This window comes from Cnephaeus nilssonii (genome assembly GCF_951640355.1).
Source record: "Cnephaeus nilssonii genome assembly, chromosome: 9".
Lineage (NCBI taxonomy): Eukaryota > Metazoa > Chordata > Mammalia > Chiroptera > Vespertilionidae > Cnephaeus > Cnephaeus nilssonii.
Genome location: NC_137080.1, coordinates 84,596,184 through 84,623,125, shown reverse-complemented (window position 1 = coordinate 84,623,125; position 26,942 = coordinate 84,596,184). Strand labels below are relative to the sequence as shown.

Below are 26,942 nucleotides of genomic sequence, written 5' to 3'. Positions count from 1 at the left end.
CCAGCCTGCCTTGCTTCACAGCTGGGCCTGGCCTGGGCACCTCAAAGTCCAATACAAATAGAAAATAGCAGCCATCTGCAGATCCCTCTGTAGCTCCTGCTGGGTGGCCCCAGGCAGTGGCTGACTTTGCACTTTCCTGGTGGCCCTAGAGCCAGTGCACCCAGTGGACAACATCCCACAACCACATCAACAATTCAACTAAAGCCCCACTGGCATGGCTCAGTGGTTGAGCGTCAACCTATGAATGAGGAGATCATGGTTCAATTCCCCATCAGGGCACATGCCCAGGTGTGGGCCCAGAAGGGGGCATTGCAGGAGGCAGCCGATCAATGATTCTCTCTCATCATTGATGTTTCTATCTCTCTATCCCTCTCCCTTCCTCTCTGAAATCAATAAAAATATATTTTAATTTTTTTCAACTAAAATACAGAACATAGCAGATTACAACTCTAACATCCACAAGTGACACACTCAAGAGGCAGACTCAGTGAACACCAAAGCCCCAATGAAGCAAGTCCTGCTCTATAGAGATGTTTCCTGCACAGCAGCTCTCCTACTGTAGTCACAGCTGTTTCTCACAGCCAATTGGCCTGGAGGTCAACTCCTCCCAGAGACACCAATAGCAATCAAGGCCCTATAAGATTGTGCATATAGCCCATACAGGGGTGTACCTAGAGTGCCCAACTCAGGTGACTGGGAAGGCTGAGCCACTGGGCCCTACAGGACACCTTTTACACTAGGCCACTCTACTAATTCCAGGAGACATAGCAGCTCTACCTAATACTTAGAAACAAACACAGGGAAGCAGCCAAAATGCGAAGACAAAGAAACATGTCACAAATGAAAGAAATGGAAGCAAGCAAACTACTGGATACAGAGTTTAAAACCATGGTTATATGGTTACTCAAGGATCTTCATGAGACTTTCAAGGATCTTAATGAGAATGTTAAAGACATAAAAAAAGGACCAGTCACAAATTAAGCATACACTAATCAAAATAAAGAATAATTTATAGGGATTCAACAGTAAAGAATTCCAAAAACCAAATAAACGATTTGAAATATGAGGAAGCCAAAAACACCTAAGCAGAAGAGCAAAAAGAAAAAGAGAGTCCAAAAATATGAAGAGAGTGTAAGGAGCCTCTGGGACAACTTCAAGCATACCAACATTTGCTTTATAGGAGTGCCAGAAGGAGATAGGAGAGAGCAAGATATTGAAAACCTATTTGAAGAAATAATGACAGAAAACTTCCCCCATCTGGTGAAAGAAATAGACTTTCAAGTCCAGGAAGTGCAGAGAGTCCCAAACAAGAGGAATCCAAAGAGACCCACACCAAGACACATCATAATTAAAATGCCAAGGGTTAAAGACATAGACAGCTTCTTAAAAGCAGCAAGAAAAAAGCAGTTAGTTACCTACAAGGGAGTGCCCATACGACTGTCAGCTGATTTCTCAACAGAAACCATGCAGGCCAGAAGGGAGTAGCAAGAAATATTCAAAGTGATGAATAGTAAGAACCTACAACCAAAATTACTCTACCCAGCAAAGCTCTCATTTAGAATTGAAGGTCAGATAAAGAGCTTCAAAACAAGAAAAAGCTAAAGGTATTCATCACCACCAAATCAGCATTATATGAAATGTTGAAAGGTATTCTTTAAAAAGAGGAGGAGGTAGAGAAAGAAGATGATCATAATGAAGAAGGAGGAGGAGGAGGAGAAGAAGAAGAAGAAGAACAAGAACAAGAACAAGAACAAGAACAAGAACAAGAAGAACAAGAAGAACAAGAACAAGAAGAACAAGAAGAGATAAAACACATGAACAATAAAATGGCAACAAATATATATCTATCAACAATTGAATCTAAAAATAAAAATAAATGAACAAGACCTAACCGGTTTGGCTCAGTAGATAGAGCATTGGCTTGTGGACTGAAGGGTGCCGGGTTCGATTCTGGTCAAAGGCACATGCCCAGATTGCGGGCTCGACCCCCAGTGGGGAACGGGGGTGCATGCAGGAGGCAGCCAATCAATGACTCTCTTTCATCATTGATGTTTCTATCTCTCCCTCTCTCTCTTCCTCTCTGAAATCAATTATATATATATATATATATATATATATATATATATATACACATTATATATGAACAAAACAAACTGGTGAATAAAATATAATCAGAGGCATGGAAGCATGGAAAAGACTGACGATTCTCAGAAGGGCAGGAAGAGATTAACCAAAGATCTTATCTATAGACACAGACAATAGAGTGGTGAAAGCCTGGGGTGGGGCGGGAACTGGGTGTAGTGGGGCAATGGGGGGAAAATGAGGAGTATCTGTAACACTTCCAACAATAAACATTTTTAAAAAATAATAAAAATAAAGGTTTAGAGAAAAAAATATATATAATAAGAAAAACACATTGTGCCCTAGCCAGTGTGGCTTAGTGGGTGGAGTGTCAGCTGGCAGACTAAAGGGTCCCAGGTTCGATTCTGGTCAAGGGCACATACCTCACAATCCCTGGCCCTGGTTGGGGTGCATTTGGGAGGCAACCAATTGATGTGTCTCACAGCAATGTTTCTCTCTGTCTCTCCTCCTCCCTTCTACTCTCTCTAAAAGAAAAAAAAGTCAAGAGAAAAATATCCTTGCGTGAGGATTAACAAAAAGAAAGAAAGAAAAACACATTGTATTGTAAATATTTTTAAAAGTTCTATATATCATAACATCTTAAAAAAAAAACCTTTCTCCTGGGAAGAGGCTGCCCTTCCCAGAGTAGCTGATTCCTAAATATAATAACAACTAGCCTACAAGCATGCCTTTCATATGCAAAACAACTAGTCCAGAGTGTATGCCAATAATGTGAATATATTTAATACCACCGAACTGTATGCCTAAAAGTTTTTTGTAATCCTCACCCGAGGACATGCTTAGAAGGAGGAAGGGAAAGAGAGAAAGGGGGAGGGAGAGAGAGAGAGAGAGAGAGAGAGAGAGAGAGAGAGAGAGAGAGAGAGAAACACTGATGTAAGAAACATTGATGTAAGAAACCTCCATCAGTTGCCTTCCATATGAGTCCCCACTGAGGATTGAACTCACAACCCAGGTATGTGCCTTGATCAGAATCTAACCAGCAACCTTTTGGTTCACAGAATGATGCTCAATCAGCTGAGCCACTCTGACTCTCTCTAAAAATCAATAAATAAAAATTAAAAACAAAAAAAAGGAATGACGTACTGATGCAGGCTACAACTTGGATGAACCTTGAAAACATTATGCTAAGTGAAAGAAGCCAGTCACCAAAGTCCACATATTATACTAGTGGCCCGGTGCATGAATTCGTGGACATTGAAAGTAAATTAATTAGAAGGTGGCCGGTGGGGTGGGACTGGGTGAGACAGGCTGGACACACCCTGGAGCCAACCTCCTGCAGTCCCTCCCTGGTGTCTGCAGAGTGAGCCAGGTCCCTCCATCAGGTGGGGTCCCTCGGCCTGGCCTGCAGAGATAGGGCTGAAACCGACTCTCTGACATCCCCCGAGGGGTCCTGGAGTGTGAGAGGGCACTCTGCAAAGTTGCTGTCATCAGGGTGTGGAACGCAAACACAAGTGTGCTGTAAACCAGATTCGGGGCTGACAGTGCCTCAGCAACAACATAACCCACAGCTGAAGGTGGAATCGTGCGGCCTCGTGAGGAATCGGGCTCCCTCCTCTCTGGTTTTGGGGTGTGTCACCCAAGAACCGCAGCTGCCAAGTCACTGCAGCTCAGCAGCTCCTGTGTTGAACGTCTGCCCCCTGGTGGTCAGTGCGCATCATAGCGACTGGTCAGACAGTGGGAGGGACACTTAGCATATTAGCCTTTTATATAGAGAGATGATTTCATTCACATTAAAGTAAAATATAGGGAAATCTATAAAGACAGGAGATTAGGGCTGGGGGTCAGGGGTGATTGGGAATAAAAGACTGATAGCTAGCCTGGCTGGGGTGACTCAGTGGTTGAGCTTCAACCTATGATCCAGGAGGTCACGGTTTGATTCCAGTCAGGGCACATGCCCTGGTTGCAGGCTTGATCCTCAGTAGGGACATCCAGGAGGCAGCTGATCAATTATTCTCTCTCATCATTGATGTTTCTATCTCCTCTCCCTCTCCTTTCCTCTCTGAAATCAATAAAAATATAATTGTTTTTAAAAAGACTGATAGCTTTTTAGAGTATAGGATTTCTTTTTGAGGTGATGAAAATGCTACAAAATTGACTGTTGTGATGACTGTGCATATACTAAAAATAATTAACTTTAAGTGAATTGTTTATGTGAATTTTCTCTTAGTAAAACCGTTTTTTCTTTTTTCCTTATTTCTTCAGGAAAGCTGCTCTGTTTTGGTTTTTTTAAAAATATATTTTATTGATTTTTACAGAGAGGAAGGGAGAGGGATAGAGAGTTAGAAACATCAATGAGAGCGAAACATCGATCAGCTGTCTCCTGAACACTCTCCACTGGGTATGTGCCCGCAACCAAGGTACATGCCCTTGATGGGACTCGAACCTGGGACCCTTGAGTCCGCAGGCCGACGCTCTATCCATTGAGCCAAACCGGCTAGCGCCTGTTTTGTTTTTTAAAGAGGAACAAACGACTGACACATGCTAAACATTGGTAAACCTCAAAAACATTATGCTAAATGAAAGAGGGCAGACACAAAAGGCCACATACTGTATTGTTCCACTTATATGAAAGGTCATCTTTGGGGGGAAAGAGATGACAGGTGGTCTGGGCAGACCTAGTTCCTGTTCCCTTGCCAGATTAGCTCCACTCCAAGAGACCTCTCAAATGACAACCTAGCAGGAAGATGGTGTGAGCTGAATGAACACGTGGGTGTGGCGGGGGCCTGGCCGGGACTCAGCTCTAGCCACACTTGCCCATTGTCCTCCAGCAAATCAGCTGCTGATAACTAGGGAGCAAAGTGTAAGGAGAAAGGAAAAAGTAAGCCGAGAGGAGACCTGGGAGACAGAACTTACTGCCTTGGAAAGTCACCAAAGGAGAGCTCCTCTTCATTCCTCAGAGGTACCTCTACTGCCCTCCCTCTCCTCCCCGCTCCTAGGCCTTCAGCTGAATCTGCCCACCCTCACTCCCACCATCTCTGCGAGAGCCTACCCCTGAGATCAGTCCACGTGCAAGTGTGCCACGGCCGCGGCGCGCCTGCCTAGAGGCCATCCGAAGCCCTGCGCGGGGAGCAGGAGCGCAAAAGCTCTGTGAAAGGGAGGGCGAGCCGCGCCCGAGCAGTCATCCGGCCTCTAGGGGGTGCCAAGCGAGCGTGCCGAGCAGCCCCCGGCGCAGCACGCTCCTTTGCCTCCACCAGTGCTCGGATCTCGAGATCCGGTGAAAAGCAAGTCTTCTGGTTACAGGTTCCGGATCTCACGGGCCACCGGAGGCCCGCCAGCTCTAGGCAGCCATACCACCTCCCCTGTACCCCTGAGGTAACGCGAGAAAGGACGGGGCCTGGATTCTGGGAGGTTGCGAGGGGAGGTCCCGGCTCAAGGGCGGGGGTTGGAGGTCGGAAGGCGGCTGGGACGCGCTGTCAGTGCCCATTGACACCACACTTCCTGGTCAGCGTCCCAGCTCCCCCACTTCCCCAGCTCCCGGCGCCCGGCACGGCCCTCGCCCTTCGGGACGCGGACTAACGCCTCTCTGGGAGGAACCTTCCCTCTCTCCACCCTTGGCTTCCCCCGCAGGTGAAGCCTCCATGGAGCGGCTCCTGGCCCAGCTGTGTGGCACCAGCGTGTTGCAGCCACTTCCGGTGTGGGAGGGGGACACCACGGGCCACTGCTTCACCCAGCTGGTACTCGGCGCCCTGCCCCACGCGCTCCTCGCCGTGCTCAGTGCCTGCTATTGGGGAACCCCTAGGTGCGTAGAGACGGGATGCACATACATCTGCCCGTGTGTGCCTGCAGACCTCTACGCGACAGTGTAACCAGAATAGTGAGGTCTCTGGAGTAGGGAAAACGTAGAATAAAATTTGAGCATACCACTTTGCAGCAGTGTGGCTGTTTTGGAGCAAGTTTCCTATCTTTGATGAGAGGTTTAAATCAAATAATGCGTTTAAATCATATAGCGCCAGTGCATGGCACATTTTTTAAAAAATACGTTTTTATTGACTTTTGGAAAGAGGAAGGAAGAAGGAAAGAGAAAGGTAGAAATATGGATGAGAGAGAAACATCGATCAGCTGCCTCCTGCACGCCCCCTACTGGGGTTGGAGCCTGAAACCCCCGAGCATGTGCCCTGACCTGGAATCCAACCTGTGACCTCTTGGTGCGTGGGAGGGACGCTCAACCAATTGAGCCACACCACAGTTTTAAAGGCCTGATGCATAGTAGAAATCATCATTTTGTAGATTTTCAGATGTTCAAACACAACTGTCATGAATTAGAGGTACAATTGGGTGAACAATGTTTTTAGCCAAAAAGGATAACTTGTGTTGTAGTTGTGGGACCAGTTCTCACCTCTTCCATCTATGAAACCTCGGTGTTGCTAGGCTAAGAAAAGCACATGTGCTCAGCTGGAGAGGAAGCAGTAGGAAGAGAAAAGAGCAAAATTAAACCTTAACCCTGCCTGGGGTCGGAGCTATAAGGTGCAATTGCTAAACTCACCTTGGTTTTGAACTTAGGTCCTATATGGCTATGTAAGGCAAAGTTAGTCTTACTCTGGCGACTGACAAGGCAGGAGGGCATTGTAGTCCCTGCCTTTGGGAATCCATAGCCTGATGGATGGAATGTGTCCCTATCCAAGATGAATTAGGGAACTGATGAATCCCTCCTTGGGTAGGAGAAGCTTTGGGATGGGCGGAATCCAGTTTTGTCTCTTTTGCAGAATGAGTTCAAAGAAAAGGGAGAGTTAGTCAGCACAGACACAGTCTACTCAGAGGAGTATCTATTAGAAATTGATACAGTCCTTCGGGAACTCACAATCTAATGAAAAGGCAAGAAAGAATATTATGTAATCAATAGAAATTGTTGTTATCTCACTTCACTCATCAGACTTTTGTGCATTTTTAAAAGAGTTAGAAAGATCCAAAATCTCATACAGGAAAGGACCTCAGAGAGCTTTGGGTCCAGAGTCTTCACTGCTCACTGTACTGATGAGGAAAATTAGATGCATAGAGGGAAAGAGACTTGCCCAAGGTCGTGAGACTGGTTGATGGCCAACTTGGAGCCAATATATCAGCCTCCAAAGTGTTCTTTCCTCTGTCTCCACAGCTTAAGAAACAGAATTATTAAAGGTTGACTTTTATTCCAATATAAACACTCATATAACTGATCAGCTGGACTTTTTAAAGGAAACCTGAAGCATTTTAATCTACAATTAAACTTTTTCAGTAACCCACCCCTACCAACAAAGGAAATACAGCACAAGGACACACGGTTAAGGTGAGGGGCTGCTTGAGGTCCCTCTGTATTTGGAGACCCCCCACCCAGCATTCTGGTCCCTAGGTCCCCTCTTTTTTTTTTTAATCCTCACTCAAGGATATGTTTTAATTAATTATTATTATTTTTATTGTTTATATATATATATTTTAAATATTTTAATTGATTTTTTACAGAGAGGAATGGAGAGGGATAAAGAGTCAGAAACATCGATGAGAGAGAAATATCAATCAGCTGCCTCCTGCACACCTCCCACTGGGGATGTGCCTGCATCCAAGGTATATGCCCTTGACTGGAATCGAACCTGGGACCTTTCAGTCCGCAGGCTGAAGCTCTATCCACTGAGCCAAACCGGTTAGGGCTTAAATATATTTTTATTGATTTCAGAGAAGAAGGGAGAGGGAGAGAGAAATAGAAACATCAATGATGAGAAAGAATCATTGATCAGCTGCCTTCTGCGCACCCCACACTGGGGATCGAGCCCGCAACCAGGACATGTGCCCTGACTGGGAATTGAACTGTGACCTCCTGGTTCATAGGTTGACGCTCAACCAGTGAGCCACGCCAGCCTGGCTTCATTAATTTTTAGAGTGAGAGGAGGGGAAGGGAGGGAGGGAGGGAGAGAGAACAAGAGAGAAACATCAATCGGCTGCCTTCCATACGTGCCCTGACGGGATCAAACCTGCAGCCTTGGTATGTGCTCTGACGGAATCAAACCCGCCACCTTTTGGTGTACTGGGTGATGCTCCAACCAACTGAGCCACCCAGCCAGGGCTCAGCCCTCTTTCTATATGAACTTTCAAGACATTCTAATATTCACTGTTTCAGGTGTGTTTTCCGATGCTTGATTTTTAATGCAGACAGATCACCCTTTTGTTTATTAAAAACATGTTTCCCATGCCAAGAAGATATAGACAAAACCGAAAAGAGTTTTGTGTTTCAGCTAAAGGAGTCACAGGAGTGATTTATACCACCCTCTACAACCACTGGGAAGACTGAGAGTAGAATATTCTGAGGCTTCGTAACATTTAGGTTATAAGAGTATAAGAGGTGTATGTCAGTCAAATTTTTATCCACCTAATAGTGCTTCGGGTGAACTTAAGGGTTATTTTAGGTAGATATTTCTGTGAAAGTGAGTACTCATCCTGAAGTGGTTATCAGTATGAAAATGTAGAGTTTTTTTCTAATTAGAGCCTTCATATTTTATATGACCTTAACTCAAAACTGTTCATTTCTGTGGTGAAAGAATGATCAGAAATGGTGTGGGTAGATTAGAAAATGGATTAGGTTAATCCAGGAAGACTTCCTGGGAGAAAAGGCCCTAGGTTCCCGGGTAAAGTGGGGTAAGAATAAGGTGCATAGGGCAGGAAAGGGAATTGGTTCCCTCCAGGAAAGTGAATTATTGGGGGTATGTCTGGGCCCTGAGTCAACTATGATATACCTCCTTTTCTGTTTTCCCCCTTATCCCCAGGAGTCCAGATTACAACCTACCATGCAGTCCCGGCTGGCGCCTCCGACTCACAGCCTCCTTCCTGCTCTCCATCTTTCCACTGTTAGACCTCCTTCCAGTTGCTCTGCCACCAGGGGCAGGCCCAGGGCCCCTAGGGCTAGAGGTGCTGGCAGGGGGTGTGGCAGCTGTGGCCTGGATCAGCCACAGCCTGGCTTTGTGGGTGTTGGCTCATTCCCCTCATGGCCACTCCCGAGGGCCCTTGGCCTTGGCTCTGGCTGCCTTCCTGCCAGCCCCAGCCCTAGTGCTCACCCTGCTGTGGCACTGCCAGCGAGGCACACTTCTGCCCCCACTTCTCCCAGGGCCTCTCTCCCGCCTCTGCCTTCTCATCCTGCAGCTGGCTTCGCTCGTGGCCTACGGACTAGGCTGGGCAGTTCCTGGGCTGCCGCAGGTACCCTGGGAGCCCCTCCTGCCAGAGGGACAGGAACCTGAGATAGCCGAAGACGGAGAGAGTTGGCTGTCACGTTTTTCCTATGCCTGGCTGGCACCCTTGCTGGCCCGTGGGGCCCGTGGAAATCTCCAGCAGCCCCAAGACATTTGCCGCCTTCCCTACAGGCTGCACCCAACCTACCTGGCCCGTGTCTTCCAGGCACACTGGCAGGAGGGGGCCCAGCTGTGGAGGGCCTTGTATGGAGCCTTTGGGCGCTGCTACTTGGCACTTGGACTGTTGAAGCTGGTGGGGACCATGCTGGGATTCTCGGGGCCCCTGCTGTTGTCCCTCCTGGTGGGATTCCTGGAGGAGGGGCAGGAGCCTCTAAGCAATGGCCTGCTCTATGCCTTGGGGCTAGCCGCTGGGGCTGTGCTGGGCGCTGTGCTGCAGAATCAGTATGGGTATGAGTTACGGAAGGTAACACTTCAGGCCCGGGGGGCCGTGCTGAACATCCTGTACCGCAAGGCTTCACAGCTGGGTCCCAGACGTCCTCCTGCTGGGGAGGCCCTGAACCTACTAGGCACTGACTCTGAACGGTTGCTTAACTTTGCTGGGAGCTTCCATGAGGCCTGGGGCCTGCCCCTGCAGCTGGCCATCACCCTCTACTTGCTGCACCAACAGGTGGGTGTGGCCTTCGTGGGTGGTTTGATCCTGGCACTGCTGCTGGTTCCTGTCAACAAAGTGATTGCCACTCGCATCATGGCCAGCAACCAGGAGATGCTACAGCACAAGGACACGCGGGTTAAGGTGAGGGGCTGCTTGAGGTCCCTCCACAATTGGAGACCCCCACTCCGCGTCCCGGTCCCCAGGTCCTCCCATGCACAGCCTGAGGGAGGGAGTGTGATCTAGAACTTGAGAGCTCAGACTGGAGAGAGACATGGGTTCACATCCCAACTTGGCCACGTACTAGTTTAATCGCCTCAGGCAAGTCACTTAACCTCTTTGGGCGTCCATTTCCTCATCTGTAAAACGAGGATAATAGTTTGTCTCTTAGGGTCATTGTGAGGTTCCTATGAGGTAATGCTTGGTACGGTGCCAGTCACAAAATGAGCCCTAAATGAATGTGGCTCCTTAGTAATAGTATTAGTTCATGCAGTCCTAAGCAGCAACCCTAGGAGGAAGGAAGTAACCTGTCTGGGACCAAATGAGGTTTTAGTGATAGAGCCAGGGCCAAGTCTCCCTCCTCATGTAGGGCCCACACCAACCCATAGCTGCCTGTGGAGAAGCCCAGGGGAACCCCAGCTGCCTCTTAGCGGTGGGCTGTGCAGAAGGAAGTAGCTCACTTTCCCACCCGGCCAGCTCCAGGTGTTAAGCATCTGGCTGAGTCAGTTCTGGGTTTTGAGTGATTGTAGGTACCTTTACAGAGGGGATGGTAGGCCTGGAGGTCCATACAGCACAATTGTGAACATCTTTTTTTAAAATGTATTTTTATTGATTTCAGAGAGAAAGGAAGAAGGAGAGAGAGAGAGAGATAGGGGCAATGATGAGAGAGAATCATTCATTAGCTGTCTCCTGCACGCCCCCTACTGGGGATCAAACCTGCAACCCGGGCATGTGCCCTGACCAGGAATTGAACTGTGACCTCCTGGTTCATAGGTTGACGCTCAACGGAGCAACACTGGCCAGGCAGTTGTCAGCATCTTTTGGTGCTAATGGAGAGGGGGCTGTCCCTGATAGCTGGTTATAGCATGAGGCCTTTTTTCCTACTCACGACAGACGAGGTCTCCAAGGCCATCTGTGAAGACTTCCAGTGCCTCCGTGGCTTGCAGGCTGGGAATGTATAAAAGTTAGGATCCAAAGAGTTCCTCTGGCCCTTGCCCATCTTGCCTGGGCCCCTCTGCCCATCTAACCCCAGGCTGTGGTGTGGCCTCCTACATCTGTATTCTCCTACCGGAATAGTTCACATACCAAGCCATGGGCCAGACTGGTGACCAGCCCGAGAAGCCCTTATCTCCTGGCTTTGGGAAGCAGTCCTTCCTCCCTCACCTAATGGAAGAATGCTTGTACCAGTGTGGTAACCCTCTGCACTTTCCACCAGTTCACCTCTTAGGAAGGTAGGGGGACCCAGCTCTGACCTGTCCCCAGCTGGAGTGTATGGAAAAGTAAAAGACGGGGAGGGGAAGCAACCCCGGGTTGAAAAGGGTTTCAGGGCAGGACTTCCAGAAAGAGCTGAGGTGAGGAAGAAAACCAGGGCTAGGAAGTACAGAGTATCTGGAGGCTCAGGGTACTCGGCATCCTCTACTACGAACCTGGGGAGGACGAGGCAGAGGAGACACATGAGCAGTGTCTCCACCTCACACTGCTTTCTTGTTCCCGTCCTTAGCTCATGACGGAGCTGCTGAGTGGCATGCGGGTCATCAAGTTCTTCGGGTGGGAGCAGGTGCTGGAGGCCCGAGTAGAGGCCTGGCGGGCTCAAGAGCTGGGGCGACTCCGGGTCATCAAATACCTGGACGCAGCCTGTGTGTACCTGTGGGCTGCTCTGCCGGTTGTCATCTCCATCGTCATCTTCATCACTTATGTCCTCCTGGGGAACCAGCTCACTGCCACCAAGGTAAGGACTGGGGGATGGGGGCAGGGAGGATGGCTGGAGGGAGGCAGCAGCAAGAAGACTGCAGTGGAGTGGGGAGGGGCCTCAGCTGGTGGTACTGGCTGGGAAGGAGGGAGGAGGATCCCTGGCTGCCTTTTCTGTTCCAACCCAGGGGAATTCTCTGAAGGGACCGTTTGCTGGGGCCTCAGATATGTAACCCTTCCCTCTGTGAAGGAATTCCTTTTTTCCTCTCCTCTTCCTTTCCAACTTCTGGTCAGGCCCAAGCTCTGTTAGGTCCCTTTTTTCTCATTTTGATAGCCTTGGAGAGAAAAAAAAAAAAATCCGTGATCCTGTGCTGCTTCTGCCCGGGCCCAGAGGCTTACTACTTAGAAATTCTGAGAAGGTCTGAGAATGGGCTAGGCCTGCGTGCCTAAGGTACAACCTGGATCCCTGGAGGACCATCTGGGATTTCTGGGATTCTTGGAATGGCCACCTCTTCCAGCTCTGATCCAAGGATTGTCCAACCAGCCCCTCAGTTCTGCTGCTACCCTATTCTTCCCTACATAGACCCATCGACAGGGCCACCCATACGGCAGGCCTTCAGATGCTTCACTACCCTCCCCCCTCAACCTTAGGTATTCACGGCCCTGGCACTGGTACGCATGCTCATTCTTCCTCTCAACAACTTCCCTTGGGTGATCAATGGCCTCCTGGAGGCCAAAGTGTCCTTGGACCGGATCCAGCGTTTCCTCGACCTTCCCAACCACAACCCCAAGGTCTACTACAGCCAAGGTAATGGGGAGCTAGAGGGTAAAACCTGGCACGGGTGAGGAGGGCACTGCACATAGATGCTACCAAGAGAAGCCAGAGGCAACAGGGTCCAGGTAGAGCAGGTGGCCATTTCCTGGGGGAGAATCCTCAGACCGAGAAGGAGGCTGAATTAGCCCTCGGCAGGTAGATATGGGACAGGCAAGCTAACGGCATGCCCCTGGTTTACCCTCCCCAAGCAGGTAGGTGGTGGATTAGAAGGCCAAGTTGAGTGGCTTCTTCCCTGTTCAGATCCCCCCACAGAGCCATCTACAGTATTGGAGCTGCATGAAGCCCTGTTCTCTTGGGACCCAGTTGGAGCCAGCCAGGAGACCTTCATCAGGCACCTTGAAGTGAAGAAGGTTCGTTGTTGTTTGTCAGACAATCTAGGAGAGTCCCCAGGCTAATAAGGAAGATGGGGACTCAGTGACAGATAAACAAGGATGGAGCCCATCATAGCTAGATGGCCCTGTAGCTCTAAATACCGAGGGAAGACCGGAGAGGTTTTGGTGAGCAGGCTGTAATTGAGGAAGAGATGCCACTTCATTGAATGTCATTCCTCCCCGCACAGCTTTTACATAGTCACGTCTCTCTGTGGTCTTCGGACAGCTCACACCCACCCAGGCCAGACCAGCAAGTGTTTTGTCTCCTGGATCATCCATGTCCACTAGAGGGTATCCAGTTCAGAACCGACCCCAGAGCTGATCCAGCCCCCCGGGCTGAGCACCGGGAAGAGACCCAGCAGCCTCTTCTGAAAAGGATTTTGCAAATGAGATAGACAGTCCTCTCTTTAGCTTGGCGAAAGGATTCACACCCTGTGGTTCACACCACCACATGCATTCTCACAGAAGCACTTGAAAGTACATTCCTGGCAGCACAGTGACTCCTGTTTACCCCAGTCCTGAGTTTTCATGCTCCCCTGACCCCATCCAACCCTTTGCCCCACATCTCAACCCAGCATTCTCTGGTGGTGGGTGAACTGTCTCCACCACATTTGGCTCAGGTTTCTGGCTTGGGCTGTATGTTTTGTTTTTCCTCTTAGTTCAGGCAAGATAAGGCTGGAATTTTTCAAAGGAATTTTACTAATGTGTCAGTTGGGGCTTTTTTGGATATAAGTTGTAGAAATGCACTGGAGCTAGCTTAAGCAAACAAGAATGTATAGTAAGGATATGGAGATGAATTGCAGAATCCTAAAGCAAGCATGCAGCTCCGTCTCAGTAGCAGCCCAGAACCAGGCCTCGACTTGCAGAGAGTTCTTTCCTTCTGTCTGCTTTTCTCTCTATTTGCCTCGTTTTTCTCTCTCTGTGGACCCACTCTGCATTGAGCAGAAGATGCCACTGCGGAGAGCCCTCCTACTTGCGGGCTGGAGCCAGAAAAAGGGAGCATTCCCAGGGGCGGGGCTCACGTTGGTTTGTTGCCTACCCGTAGATGAGTCAGTCCTGGCTTTGCTGGGTGGGGGCTCACAGACAGAGCTCTGGGAACTCTGCCTCTTCCTAGAGAAGGATTTTTTTTTCTTTTTGTACAGGGAGATAGCTCAATGAATGTGTGTTACAACTAACAAACGAAGGGAACGCACCAGATTTTAAACTGCAAATGACAGAAATATGCCCTTCTGAAACACTGCGATTTGCCCTGAGATACCAGAAGTCCAGCCACAGGTGGACTTAGCCAGCCCAGCATCCAGGCCCCAAAGCCTGGAGGCCCTTCCTTCCCTCTCCCCATTCTGGGGTGCCTGCCTCAAAGCTTTTCTTGGAATTTCTTAGGCTTTGTTCCTCATGGCAAATTCTTTCCCTACAGACTCACTGGGGCCTAGAGAGAAGCCTCCGTGGGATGGTTAGCAGCCGGGGCCTCAGGAGGGAGACCCGGCACTTAACTGTGTGGATTTTTTGCAGGGTCTCCTGGTGGGCATCGTGGGGAAGGTGGGCTGCGGGAAGAGCTCACTGCTGGCTGCTATCGCTGGGGAGCTCCACAGGTAAGCAACCTCTGGCGTCCCCATCCTCAGCTCTGCCCTCCAGCAACACTTAACCTAGCCCCTACTATGTGGTGGACCTTTTTTAGGGGCCAGAGATGCCAAGTGAAGAAGACATAGTCCCTTTCTTGGGAGAGGTTTCAGTCTGGAAAGGGGAAACTCTCAAGAAAGTGAGTTCTCATCATTATCACACCAGAGTTACAAGTGCTATATTAGTGAGTGAAAAAATAAATGCAAACATCCAGCATCAGATGCTCTTTGAGAATATGTGATTGTGCAGGGAAGGGGTCCAGAGAAGAGCCAAGGCGTGAAGGCTTTCTTCTTCTGTGCATAAGTCCAGGGTAGTGGCCATGCTCTCTTCTGAGCTGCTGAGAACATCTAGATGTGACAGCTGCTTGGCTTCCGTCAGAGAGCAATTTTCCTCTCCCTGTCCAGAAAGAGCCCACAGCCTCATTTAGGACTTCCGTGGCTGCCAATCCGGAGAGCCATGTGACATGAAGGGGGACCCTGTGTAGAACACAGCAGTCTGGAGGCAGGGGCTGGGCATGGAGAGACTCAGTCTGGAGCCGGCCCCCATGCTGCTGGCCTGGCTCTCTGCAGGCTGCGTGGACGCGTGGCATTGTGGGACCTGTCCAAAGGCTTCGGCCTGGCCACCCAGGAACCCTGGGTCCAGTTTGCCACCATCCGAGACAACATTCTCTTTGGGAAGACATTTGATGCCCAGCTGTACAAGGAAGTGCTGGAGGCCTGCGCCCTCAATGACGACCTCAGTGTGAGTCCTGGCCCTGAAGCCTCTTGGCCGCCTGTGTGCTCGTGTCCCTGACACTTCACATCAGAGACTTACTCTGGGAGAGGCTTGCATCCACTCAGACATCACTTACCTAGGACTGGCCATCAGGCTTTGCTCCTCCCAGAGTGTGAGCTGGGGCGGGAGGTGGATGGGGCTCCACATAGCCACTGGGGGAACCCCGAGTCTTCTGGGGCTAGGGAAGGATTCCCTGTGAGGCTGAGATCTACATAGGTCTGGCTGGTTGTTCTTATTCAAGAGGCCCTCCCTTACCTCCCAGTGGGAAGACTTGGGGGAGTCAAGGTTACTGTAGGGAAGCCCAGGGAACCCTTTAGGTCCCCCACATTCAGAGTACTAAATTTAGAGGGGATGGGATCCCACATTTCTCCCATGACTTCCCCACCCAACCCCCATATCCCTGCGGGACTGCCGTCACCACTACCCTGTCCAGGTAAATGTGGCACTTCGCTGGAAAGGAGGACCTTTGACTATGACCATGGGGCATCCTCTGTCCATCTATTGTTTGTTTCTTTATCAAGCATCTATAGCAAATGTCTACCAGGAACTGTTCTAGGCAGTAAGAAAAGAGGAGGAGCAGAGCTCTTTCCTTGGCCTCACCATCGGGTGGACCACAGGCACGTCCTCTGATATTGGGACCCCTTAGCTAAGGAGGTCACTTGTGAGGCCACAGGAAGCCTCGAGGTACACTCCGTGAAAAACCTTCAAAGTTTCACATTGAATTTGCCCATCATCATCCTGGCCTGTTAAAAAAGGTGCGGTAGTGTGATGGAGTGGCTAAGAGTCTGTGCTCATGTCCTGCCCTTTACTAGGTGTGGAACAACCTTGGGCAAGGTAGTGAGTCTGACTGAGCTTTGATCTCATCTGTGAAAAGGAAATAATACCATCTTCATAAAGTTGTCATGGAGATTGGATGAAATAATGCCTGTAAAGTGCTAAGCACATAGTAAATGCTCAGTAAATGCCAGTTGTTATGGTTTATCCCCTCTGTCTTGCCGCCCCCCCACCCCCCGCCCCAAATTCAAGACCAGTGTTTTCAAGCTCCCTGACTCATTTCTATGCAAAGGGATAGGAAATGGGGTAGAAAGTATTGGGGAGCTTGCTCAGACGCCTGTCCCATCAGATCCTTCCTGCTGGAGACCTGACAGAGGTGGGGGAGAAGGGTGTGACCCTCAGCGGGGGACAGCGGGCCCGGATTGCCCTTGCTCGTGCTGTCTACCAGGTAAGCTAAAGGTGGGCAAGGCCAGAGCTTTGGGAGCTTAGCCGGAGGGTGTGGGATATTTTCAGCATCTGGTTCCCCCTCACCCATGCTCCTGAGTTGGCGGTTCCTTGGCCACCCCATTCCCCTTTTGCAGATTCAGGGCAGAATTAAAGGCCCTTTAAAAACTATTATGTGCCCTGCCCTGGCCAGTGTGGCTCAGTTGATCGAGCATCGTCCTGTGCACCTAAGGGTCACCAGTTCAATTGCTGGTCAGGGTACATGCCCAGGTTGTGGGTTCAATCCCAAGTTAGGGTGCATGCCAGAGGCCGGTCAATATTTCTCTCTCTCTGAAAAAAAAAAATCAATAAAAACATATTTAAAACATACACAAAAAACCTATTATGTGGCTTGAGGCACTGGGCCCCAGCAAGGCTGAGCATTGGCCCTGGGGCACTGGCCTTGTTTGACTAGAGGGAAGTCCACCTCAGGTCTCACCTCCTTCTCGCCTGCATGAGGGGTAGCGCCCAGAGTTCCTCTGAACCGTCTTCTCTGACTCCCTCAAGATCACGTCCTAGGCGAGGTCCGGGTTCTGGCCAGAGGACCTGGGACTTGGCATCCATGGTGCCCCTACCGCTCTCTAGGAGAAGGAGCTCTATCTCCTCGATGACCCTCTGGCTGCTGTGGATGCAGACGTGGCCAACCACCTGCTGCACAGGTGCATCCTGGGGGTCCTGAGCCACACCACGCGGCTGCTCTGCACCCACCGCACCGAGTACCTGGAGAAGGCTGACCTGGTGCTGCTGCTGGAGGCCGGGCGCCTGGTCCAGGCGGGTAATGTGGGCTGCCAGGGCAGGAGGCCGGCCAGTGAGGGGCCACCTACCTGGGTGTTCCTGGGGAAGAGGGACAGAGGGATTGTCAAGTGCGGACTCTGCCACCCCTCCGTGTGTGGCCTGGGCCCAGTCATCCTCCTGTCTCCTGGGAGCCCCTGTCCTGCCTTCACAGAACCCATGTGAGTAAACGGAGAGCAGGAGGGAAAGGAGCACACCGCAAAGTGCCCGTGGACTGGGGACTTGGGCTTTGTGACCGAGTACATTGGGAACTTAGAGCCCATGAATCTCTGAGAACAGTCTGATGTCCATGGAGAAGAGAAAGCAATCTTACAACAGTCTTTTTTATTTAAAAAAAAAAAAATCCTGAAGGATTATTATCCAGAGGGACATGACTGTCTGCAGCTTCACTGGGAGAGAAACAGGAGGAAATGAGGCTCCACCAGAGTGTTGGGAATTTGTGAGGCGTAAGGAAAAAGCTTGGTGACACTGAGAGGTGACGCTGGACAGAGTGCTCACGGCGCTATGACTCTCTCAAGGGCGAACATTTTCCGTCTGTGCTGATTGGGCTCCTGACACAGAGGGTGGACTTGATAGTCCTGCCCAGAGTCTAGGGATCTCGGACAGAGCCCTGCCAGAGTGGGTCCAAAGAGAAGGGTGGTGGGGGAGGGGGAGGGTGAATTGACACACATTTTTAGAAAAACCTAGTATATTTCTGGAACAGTCCCCTCCTAATTTCACCTGCTGCCTTCCAGGGCCTCCCTCTGAGATCCTGCCATTGGTACAAGCTGTCCCCAAAGTCTGGGCTGAAGATGGTCGCGAGTCTAACTCAGGTACGGCCCAAGGATGACAGGAAGTGGCTTGCTCTTCACCGCCAGACAGTAGGCATACAATTTTTACAGAGCTTGCCTGCCTCTCTGAAACACTGAGGTTTTCAACTGTCATCCTGCAAGCTTCCCCCCCCCCCCCCAACCTCCTTGATCCTTCCAGCCACAGCACAGTCAGTATGGAGCCCAGAGAAAACAAAGGAGGGACTGGAGGTGGAGGAGAGCGCATCTGGCCGCCTGCTGCAGGAAGAAAGCAAGAAGGAGGGCGCTGTGGCCTTCCACGTGTACCGAGCATACTGGAGGGCCATCGGCCTGGGCCTGGCCCTGGCCATCCTTGCCTCGCTGCTCCTCATGCAAGGTAGGAATAAACCCCGGAGCCCTTATCCCACCCACAGCCTAGTCTTCCAGGTCCATCACATCCTTCCCTGTGGAGTAATCCTTACAAAGCCCAAGACTCACCAGGCATGGACGACAGCCGAGACAATAGGCCTGCCCCCAGTGCTGAGAGAGTCCCAGAAGCCAGACAGATGCACTCTGTAGCCATCGTCGGATCTGCCCCATTTTGCACATTTGAGATCAAGCTCCCCGCAGACCGGTGGAGTGATAGACCCAGGAAAGAAGCGCACACCTGGGAGGACATGGAATAGTGGCAGGGTGGGGAGGGCCAGCAGGGTGAAGAAGGAGAGAACTAGAGTCAAGGGCAGAGGGTTAGGATTGAGGAGGCGAGTCTCTCACAGCTCTGTCTTTCCCGTCCCCACCCAGCCACGAGGAACGCTGCTGACTGGTGGCTCTCCCACTGGATCTCTCAGCTGAAGGCAGACAAGAATAGCTCCCAGGAGGTGTCAGTCCAGACCACCCCGGACTCTGCTGGGCTCCTCTCTGCCCAACTGCTCCTCTTTTCCCCCAGAAGCTTCTAGTGAGTGACTGGGGCTGGGAGCAGGCCCGGTACTCTCAGAATGGTTGCCAGGCAGGGAGTGAGAGTTGGGAAGCAGGTGGGGCGGGAGGGGCGGGGCGCGGGGGGGCGGGGGGGGGGGGTTGGGGAAGAGGGCTGGTGTTCCAGGGGCTGTCTCTCTGCAGAATGGGGAGAGGTAGTGTAGGGAAGGGGAAGGGACCCCCGAGTGGCTCTACTGTTGGTGACCCACAGCCTCCTCTCCACCACCCAGCACCTCAGTGTTCCTACTGCCCAAAGCTGCCCCCAATGGCTCCTCAGACATCCGTTTCTACCTCACCGTGTATGCGACCATTGCTGGAGTCAACTCCCTCTGCACCCTCCTCCGGGCAGTGCTCTTTGCAGCGGGCACCCTCCGGGCAGCCGCCATCCTGCATCGCCGCCTGCTGTGCCGAGTCCTTATGGTGAGGGGATGAGAGGGTGGGCGTGGCATGTGGGAGCCCTCCCTATACTTGGGCCCCATCCTACTTCCTAGTCCTCGGGAGAAGCCAGCCCCTCACAGATGAGTGCAGGCAGCACTTGACAGCTTGTGACCTGGAAAGGCCGAGAGCAGAGGGGCTGTCTGGGTTCAGACCCAGTTACTTAACCCACAGCTTCCTGCTCTGCCACATGGGGAGAAGGGGATCGTCCTCAGAGCCGGTCACGGGCACAGGATTCCGGTCTAAAGGGCTGAGGGTTGAGCTAAGCACCCCTTAGTCCAGGCAAAGCCCCTTTTGTGTTTACTTATTTATTATCCATCCCTTTTTCTGCATACCCTATCTCCATTTCCCCTACTTCCCTTGAAAAGCAACATTCTACTTGGGTTTAATGTGTATCTTTTTGGTTTTTTTGTGTGTGAAATGCCCATTTTGTGTTCATATATTTTTATAAATGAAATTTTGTTTCTTATGGTTTATATTTAGGGCTGTTTCTAAGATCCATCCTGGTTGCTATGTGTATATCTATTCTAGTCTGTTGCCTACCCATAGACTTAGTATGAGGATAAATTAATTAGTTATGGAAAGTGCTTAGGATAGCCCTAGTCAGTTTGGCTCAGTGGATAGAGTGTCCGCCTATGGACTGAAGGGTCCCGGGTTTGATTCAGTCAAGGGCATATGCCTGGGTTGTGGGCTCAATTCCCAGTAGGGGGCATGCAGGAGGCAGCCAATCAATGATTCTCTCTTATCATTGGTGTTTCTATCTCTCTCTCCCTCTTCCTTTCTCTCTGAAATCAATAAAAAAAAGTATTTTTTTAAAGAAAGAAAGTGCTTAGGATAGTGCCTGGGACATACTAAGTGCTCAATTGGCAATTATTATTAATGTTGTTATTGTTACAAAGCCCATTCTTATCCATTGTCTTATTTGGACCTCATAATTACCCTGTGAGGCAGGTATTATTCTCCCTATTTTACAGATGAGGAAACTGAGGCTCTGAGAGTGCCCGAGGCAAGGCTGTTTCCCTAGAGAGCAGGCTGTGAACCCAGTCCTACGTGGGGCTGTCCAGTGCCTGTCAGGGAGCAGCTGTCTGCTGTTCTGCCTCTCCTCCGGGAGCCAGGGAGGGGGCATCTTCCGGCTGCGAAGAAATTCATTTCTCTTACTCTGGCTTTGAGAGACACTTCAGAAAGTCCTTCAACCTAGTCTCCTGCCTTAAGATAGGACTGTTGCCCAAGTAAAGGCAGAGAGTTGGGGGACAGGGAAGGGGAGAGGGGGCTGCCTTTGAGACTGAGCCTCCCAGCAGTAGTCCCGATGTCTGGCAGTCACTGAGCCCTTACTCCATGCCAGACAGACTGTGCTGAGCAACTGGCTGCTATGTAAATGGCCTTTAATCCTTACCGATAGCCCTGTGAGGTGCAGTTCCATTAGTCTCGTTTTTTTCATGATTGATTTAGAGAGAAACATCAATTTGTTGTTCCATTTATTTATGCATTTATTGGTTGATTCTTGTATGTGCCCTGACTGGAGATGGAACCTGCAACCTTGGCGTATTTTTTTAAAATATATTTTCATTGATTTCAGAGAAGAAGGGAGAGGGAGAGGGAGATAGAAACATCAGATGAGAGAGAATCATTGATTGACTGCCTCCTGCACACCCCCACTGGGGATTGAGTGCACAACCCAGGCATGTGCCCTTGACCAGAATAAAACTCGGGACCCTTCAGTCCGCAGGCCAGCACTCTATCCACTGACCAAACTGGCTAGGACATCCTTGGAATATTTAGATAATGCTCTAAGCAACTGAGCAACCCGGCTGGCCTATTATCCCTGTTTTTGAAATGAGGAACAGGGGCCTTTAAGAGATTGAGGGGTGTCACATCTACTAAGTGGCAGAGCTGGAATCCCAGCCGCAGTCTGACTCCAGAGCCTGAATGCTGCCATGAGACAGTACTGACTTGGACCACTGCCCTCACCGCTCTGTCCAGCCCCGGGTGATCAGGACGTTCCTCCTGACATCTAACTGACGCTCACTCACTGGCCGGAAGTCCCCATGTTCTGGAGAGGGATGTAGGCATGTGTAGCACAGAGGTAGAAGAGTGGCCAGCATGGCTTTTCAGGGTCACCCCTGGCCAGAGGGACAGTCTCTATCTTTTCTACCCTGCGATATTCTTCCTCCTGGCCCCACCTGTTCTTCCTTTCCGCTCCCAAACTCTGGAGACACTTTACTTCCTTCCAATTCTCTACCTTGGACCTTCTGCACCCCACCTCCCCCAGGGTGGCCTCCAACCCCTTTTGTGCCAGACCCTGCCCTTGCCCAACCACATCCCTTCTCCCAGGCACCCATCACGTTCTTCGACTCCACGCCTATGGGCCGGGTCCTAAACCGCTTCTCCTCTGATGTGGCCTGTGTGGATGACAGCCTGCCCTTCATCCTCAACATCCTCCTGGCCAACGCGGCAGGCCTGCTGGGCCTCCTGGCTGTGCTGGGCTCCGGCCTGCCCTGGCTGCTGCTGCTGCTGCCGCCTTTGAGCGTCATCTACTACCGCGTGCAGCGCCATTACAGGGCTTCCTCGCGGGAGCTGCGGCGTCTGGGCAGCCTTACCCTGTCTCCGCTCTACACCCACCTGGCCGACACCTTGGCCGGCCTCCCAGTGCTCCGGGCCTGCGGGGCCACTGACAGGTGTGTGGCGTCTGCCTCTCCCAACCAGAGCAAGGGTATGAGGTGCTGGGGGGAGGGGGCAGAGGACCCCCCCTTAAGAAGAAAGGCACATGGGAGAGAGGGGCTTCAGGTCTCCTGAGAAGGGAAGGGTGGGTGAAGGCACTAAGGGGAAGAGAAAGAAACAGAAAAAAGGGATGGTGGGGCAGAGCAGCCCCCCTGTGAAAGAACACACTGACCTCTCCGTGCCCTCAGTGAGGCCTGTGGGTGTGTTGATCAGCTCCAAGAAGAAGGCGTTCTGTCGGGGAGTCTGGGCAAGTGATTGCCACAGTGGCGTGGCCTTGCTCCCCCCCCTGGCCTCCCCCAGGTTTGAGGAGAAGAACCAGAGGCTCCTGGAGCTAAACCAGAGGTGCCAGTTCGCTTCCAGTGCCACGATGCAGTGGCTGGACATTCGGCTACAGCTCATGGGGGCGGCAGTGGTCAGCGCCATCGCAGGCATCGCCCTGGTACAGCACCAGCAGGGCCTCGCCAACCCAGGTACCACCCCGGGCACCTTCACTCACCTCAGAAGCATGCGATTCCCATGCCCTGCCCCAGACCTCCCCTGCGCTGTCCCCCAGCGTTTTCACCTGCCACGCAGGGTCCCTGTGAGTATGTGTCGTAATTCTCCTGCCCCTTATTGTAGAGTTGAGGACACTGAGTCTCAAGAAGTGACTTTCCCAGGTGATGCTGGATCTGGTACTAGAACCAGTCTTCTGGTCTCTGCCCCTGCCCTGCTCCCCCATCCACAGCACTCTGCCAGGCCCACCTGTCCACCCTCAGCGCCTCTGCGGACCCACTCCACTGCCTGGCATCTAGCGTCCTGTGGCCCTGGGTCTGCTGCTGGCATCTTCCTGCTTCTCTGCGGCCTCCTTTCGATGCCCGCAGTCCGCAGCTTGAGATTCTCCCGTTCAGCCTCCGTCCTCCTCACCAAGCCTCCCCTAGTGCCTGGTGTTCCTCTCCTGCCAGGACTGGTGGGCCTGTCTCTGTCGTATGCCCTGTCCCTGACGGGGCTGCTCTCGGGCCTGGTGAGCAGCTTCACGCAGACAGAAACCATGCTGGTGAGCGTTGAGCGGCTGGAGGAATACTCCTGCGACCTACCCCAGGAGCCCCAGGGCCAGCCGAGGCAGGTAGGCCTGCACCCGTGCCCCAGGCCTGGGCACTGGAACCCTGAAGGACCCTCCCAACCACCCCACTCATTCCCCAGGTTCCTTTCCTTTCACTCCTCGCCATCTTTCTCAGCTCCTCTAATGTCCCCGCATGATCTCCCCTTTCTTCACTGTGTCCCTCATCTTTCTGTCTGTTCTCCCATCTCTCCTTCATTTGCCCTCATTTCCCCCTTCCCTCTCACACCATCCATTTCTCATCCTTCCCCCTCCTTCCACTCTCCAAACCCCCTTCTCCCCATGTCTCCCCATCTCACCCATCTCCCTCCACCTCCCACCCACGAACCCCACCAGCTAGGCACTGGCTGGCTGACGCAGGGGAGCGTGGAGTTCCAGGATGTGGTGTTGGTGTACCGGCCAGGGCTGCCAAATGCCCTGGATGGGGTGACCTTCTGCGTGCAGCCCGGAGAGAAGCTGGGCATCGTGGGCCGCACGGGCTCCGGAAAGTCGTCCCTGCTGTCAGTGCTCTTCCGGCTGCTGGAGCCCAGTTCGGGGCGAGTGCTCCTGGACGGAGTGGACACCAGCCAGCTGGCGCTGGCCGAGCTCAGGTCTGGGGGAGCGAGAAGAGGAGAACCAGACTACTGGCACAGAGAGGAAGCCTAGCCGAAAGGTTTCCATAGACTCGGGGCCGCAGGGTCGACTGGGGGGAGAAGGCAGCTAGGACAGCAGGCAAGGATGGCGAGCTCCCAGTGCTCGCTATCCTCAGGTGCAGGGATGTAGCTGTGGTGTCAGGTCTTTAATCTGACCCAGGCCCACCTTTCCAGCTTCATTTTTCTTGTACTTCCCAGTATACACCTTGCACTCTAGATCAATGGTCACTGCGTCCTGAATCAGAGCCTCCCGGTGCTGTGCCCAAGATATTCATCCTCTCAGCCCTCAGGCTTGGCGGGTGATGCTCAGGGCACTCGAGACCTGGGCCAGTTGCCCCTGGCAACAAGAGGCCACATCTGGTGCTAAACAACTCCCCCCACCAGCCCAGGTTAGCCTAGTGTCATTTTCTCTGATGTGGAAAAGGTAGGGGAGCTCTGTTCCAAAGCCTATTATTGGTCCCAGGCCCTGGCCCTGCCTTCCCCGCCTTCTCTTCTAACTTGTGGTGGCCTTGCATTATAGCTCCACCATATGGCTCCTCAGGACCCAATTCCAAGCCCTCCCATCTTGACGCATCCCCTCCCTGCCATTCAAACTCTCTGCTCATTCCCTGCCACCACGGCTGTCCCAGTGCCTGCTGGAGTCAGTGCCCCACCGCCAGCCCACTCCTGTCCTGAGTTTTGTAGCTTAGTGAGATGTAAGCTCCTTCAGGGCAGAATGTGGGCCTTTGGTTTCTCTCGTATCCCTCATGGCACCTGCACAGTTCTGGGAACACGCTGAACAGCCGGGGAGCTGAGTGAGGGTTATGTTCAGGGCTCCTCCCTAGGCTTCTCTGGAGGTGCTAGACCTATAGCTCAAACCTGTGCTGGGCGCAGAGGTGACCACATCTCCAGCCTAGACCCATGTCCCTCCTTGTCCCCCAGGTCCCAGCTGGCTATCATCCCCCAGGAGCCCTTTTTGTTCAGTGGGACTGTTCGGGAGAACCTGGACCCCCGGGGCCTGCATGAGGACAGGGCCCTGTGGCAGGCTCTGGAGCAGTGCCACCTGAGTGAGGTGATCGGGTCCATGGGTGAGTACCAGGCCCTACCCTGCAGGGTGGAAGAGGAGGGAGCAGGGAGGGGGCAGAGAGAGACCTAGGACCCAGGGGTGAAGATGCTGTGCCTTGTAGGTGGTCTGGATGGTGAGCTGGGCGAGGGGGGCCGGAGCTTATCACTGGGGCAGAGGCAGCTGCTGTGTCTGGCCAGGGCTCTCCTCACAGATGCCAAGGTAAGGTGAGAGGAGGAGACATTCGAGAGGGCCGGGAAGAAGGCAGGAGCATGTGAGGGGTGAGGGAGTGAGCAGGGAGAAGTCTCAGAGGACCAAGTTAGTTTTCCTTTTAGAGCTGGAGGTGGGGAGCTGCGGGCTGGGCTGGGCTGCGCTGGGCCCCGCCGGGGGGTGGAGGCTGGTGCTTGGGCAGGAGCCAAGACGAACCCTCTTCTCTGTCCTGCCCACCCCCTCCGCATGTTCCAGATCCTGTGCATTGATGAGGCCACGGCAAGTGTGGACCAGAAGACAGACCAACTGCTCCAGCAGACCATCTGCAGACGCTTCGCCAACAAGACAGTGCTAACCATTGCCCACAGGTGTGCAAGCATCCGGCATGAGATTCCAGTCAGGGGACATAGTGTCAGGGACCCAGGGGTTAGAGCCCTAGAGATTCCAAACTTCCAGGAACCTCAGCTCCTCATTCTCATAGCACAGTGGTTCTCAACCTTTCTAATGCCGTGACCCTTTAATACAGTTCCTCATGTTGTGGTGACCCCCAACCATAAAATTATTTTCTTTTTTTTTCTTATTTTTTTAAAAAAACATTTTTATTGATTTCAGAGAGGAAGGAAGAGGGAGAGAGAGATAGAAACATCGAGGAGAGAGAATCATCGATCAGCTGCCTCCTGCACACCTCCTACTGGGGATGTGCCTGCAACCAAGGTACATGCCCTTGACCGGAATCGAACCTGGGACCCTTGAGTCTGCAGGCCGACGCTCTATCCACTGAGCCAAACCAGACAGGGCTATAAAATTATTTTCGTTGCTACTTCATAACTGTAATTTTGCTACTGTTAATGAATTGTAATGCAAATATCTGTGTTTTCCGATGGTCTTAGGCTCTACAGTCGCGACCCACAGGTTGAGAACCGCTGCTATAGAGCCTAAGACCATCGGAAAACACAGATATTTACATTACAATTCACTAACAGTAGCAAAATTACAGTTATGAAGTAGCAACGAAAATAATTTTATGGTTGGGGGTCACCACAACATGAGGAACTGCATTAAAGGGTCGCGGCATTAGGAAGGTTGAGAACCACTGTCCTAGCACATTGTCTGAAGGCATCTGTAGTCCCCAGCACAGAGCCGAGGTAAAGCCTGGGGGCAGAACTGTGCTGTCTAGGGAAGGAGAGGAGGGAATGTGGGTCAGCTTCCTGCTTCAGGGCAGCGGTCGCCAACCTTTCAGACCTCACGGACCACCGGTTGGCGACCGCTGCTTTAGGGTGTTGCCCTCCACCCTCCACCGACCACCTCCTCTCACACAGGCTCAACACCATCCTGAACTCTGACCGGGTGCTGGTGCTGCAAGCTGGGAGGGTCGTGGAGCTGGACTCCCCTGCCGCCCTGCGCAACCAACCTCACTCCCTGTTCCAGCAGCTGCTGCAGAGCAGCCAGCAGGGAGCCCACTCCTCCCCCTGAGGACCCCACCCTCCTGGGTCGCCCCTATCTTACCCTCTGCTGGGTGGCTGCCGAGCTGTTTGTTTACATTCTCCTCCATGGCTCTACCTCACTGGCACTTTCCC

General features: G+C 52.0%; 1 protein-coding gene across 10 annotated transcripts; it reads left to right on the top strand.

Annotated features, from left to right (window-relative positions):
- Positions 1–5,308: 5,308 nt before the first annotated feature.
- On the top strand, positions 5,309–26,932 carry ABCC10 (ATP binding cassette subfamily C member 10). 10 transcript variants are annotated; one of them, XM_079780296.1, is made up of 22 exons: positions 5,309–5,454; positions 5,710–5,881; positions 8,871–10,083; positions 11,660–11,887; positions 12,499–12,655; positions 12,923–13,032; positions 14,563–14,642; positions 15,240–15,411; positions 16,568–16,666; positions 17,287–17,476; positions 18,228–18,305; positions 18,463–18,657; positions 19,062–19,215; positions 19,463–19,652; positions 21,999–22,342; positions 22,686–22,855; positions 23,327–23,487; positions 23,818–24,071; positions 25,035–25,180; positions 25,280–25,377; positions 25,621–25,733; positions 26,685–26,932. In XM_079780296.1, the coding sequence occupies exons 2-22, from the start codon at positions 5,721–5,723 to the stop codon at positions 26,836–26,838; spliced, it is 4,467 nt and encodes a 1,488-aa protein (XP_079636422.1). In that variant the 5' UTR covers positions 5,309–5,454; positions 5,710–5,720; the 3' UTR covers positions 26,839–26,932. The 10 variants fall into 10 exon arrangements, 5 of the variants coding, with proteins under 5 accessions (XP_079636422.1, XP_079636420.1, XP_079636421.1 ...); XM_079780294.1 differs by having other exon boundaries at positions 22,686–24,071; XM_079780295.1 differs by having other exon boundaries at positions 22,686–24,071; positions 25,280–25,382; positions 26,685–26,819.
- The last annotated feature ends 10 nt before the right edge of the window (positions 26,933–26,942 follow it).

What these genes read in the sequence shown, in the direction of transcription:
- ABCC10 (XM_079780294.1), top strand. Translation starts at nt 5,721, where the DNA reads ATGGAGCGGCTCCTGGCCCAGCTGTGTGGCACCAGCGTGTTGCAGCCA. An exon ending in GGCACCTTGAAGTGAAGAAG is followed by an intron (nt 13,033 to 14,562) that starts GTTCGTTGTTGT and finishes GATTTTTTGCAG; the next exon opens with GGTCTCCTGGTGGGCATCGT. An exon ending in GCCTGCGGGGCCACTGACAG is followed by an intron (nt 22,343 to 22,685) that starts GTGTGTGGCGTC and finishes GGCCTCCCCCAG; the next exon opens with GTTTGAGGAGAAGAACCAGA.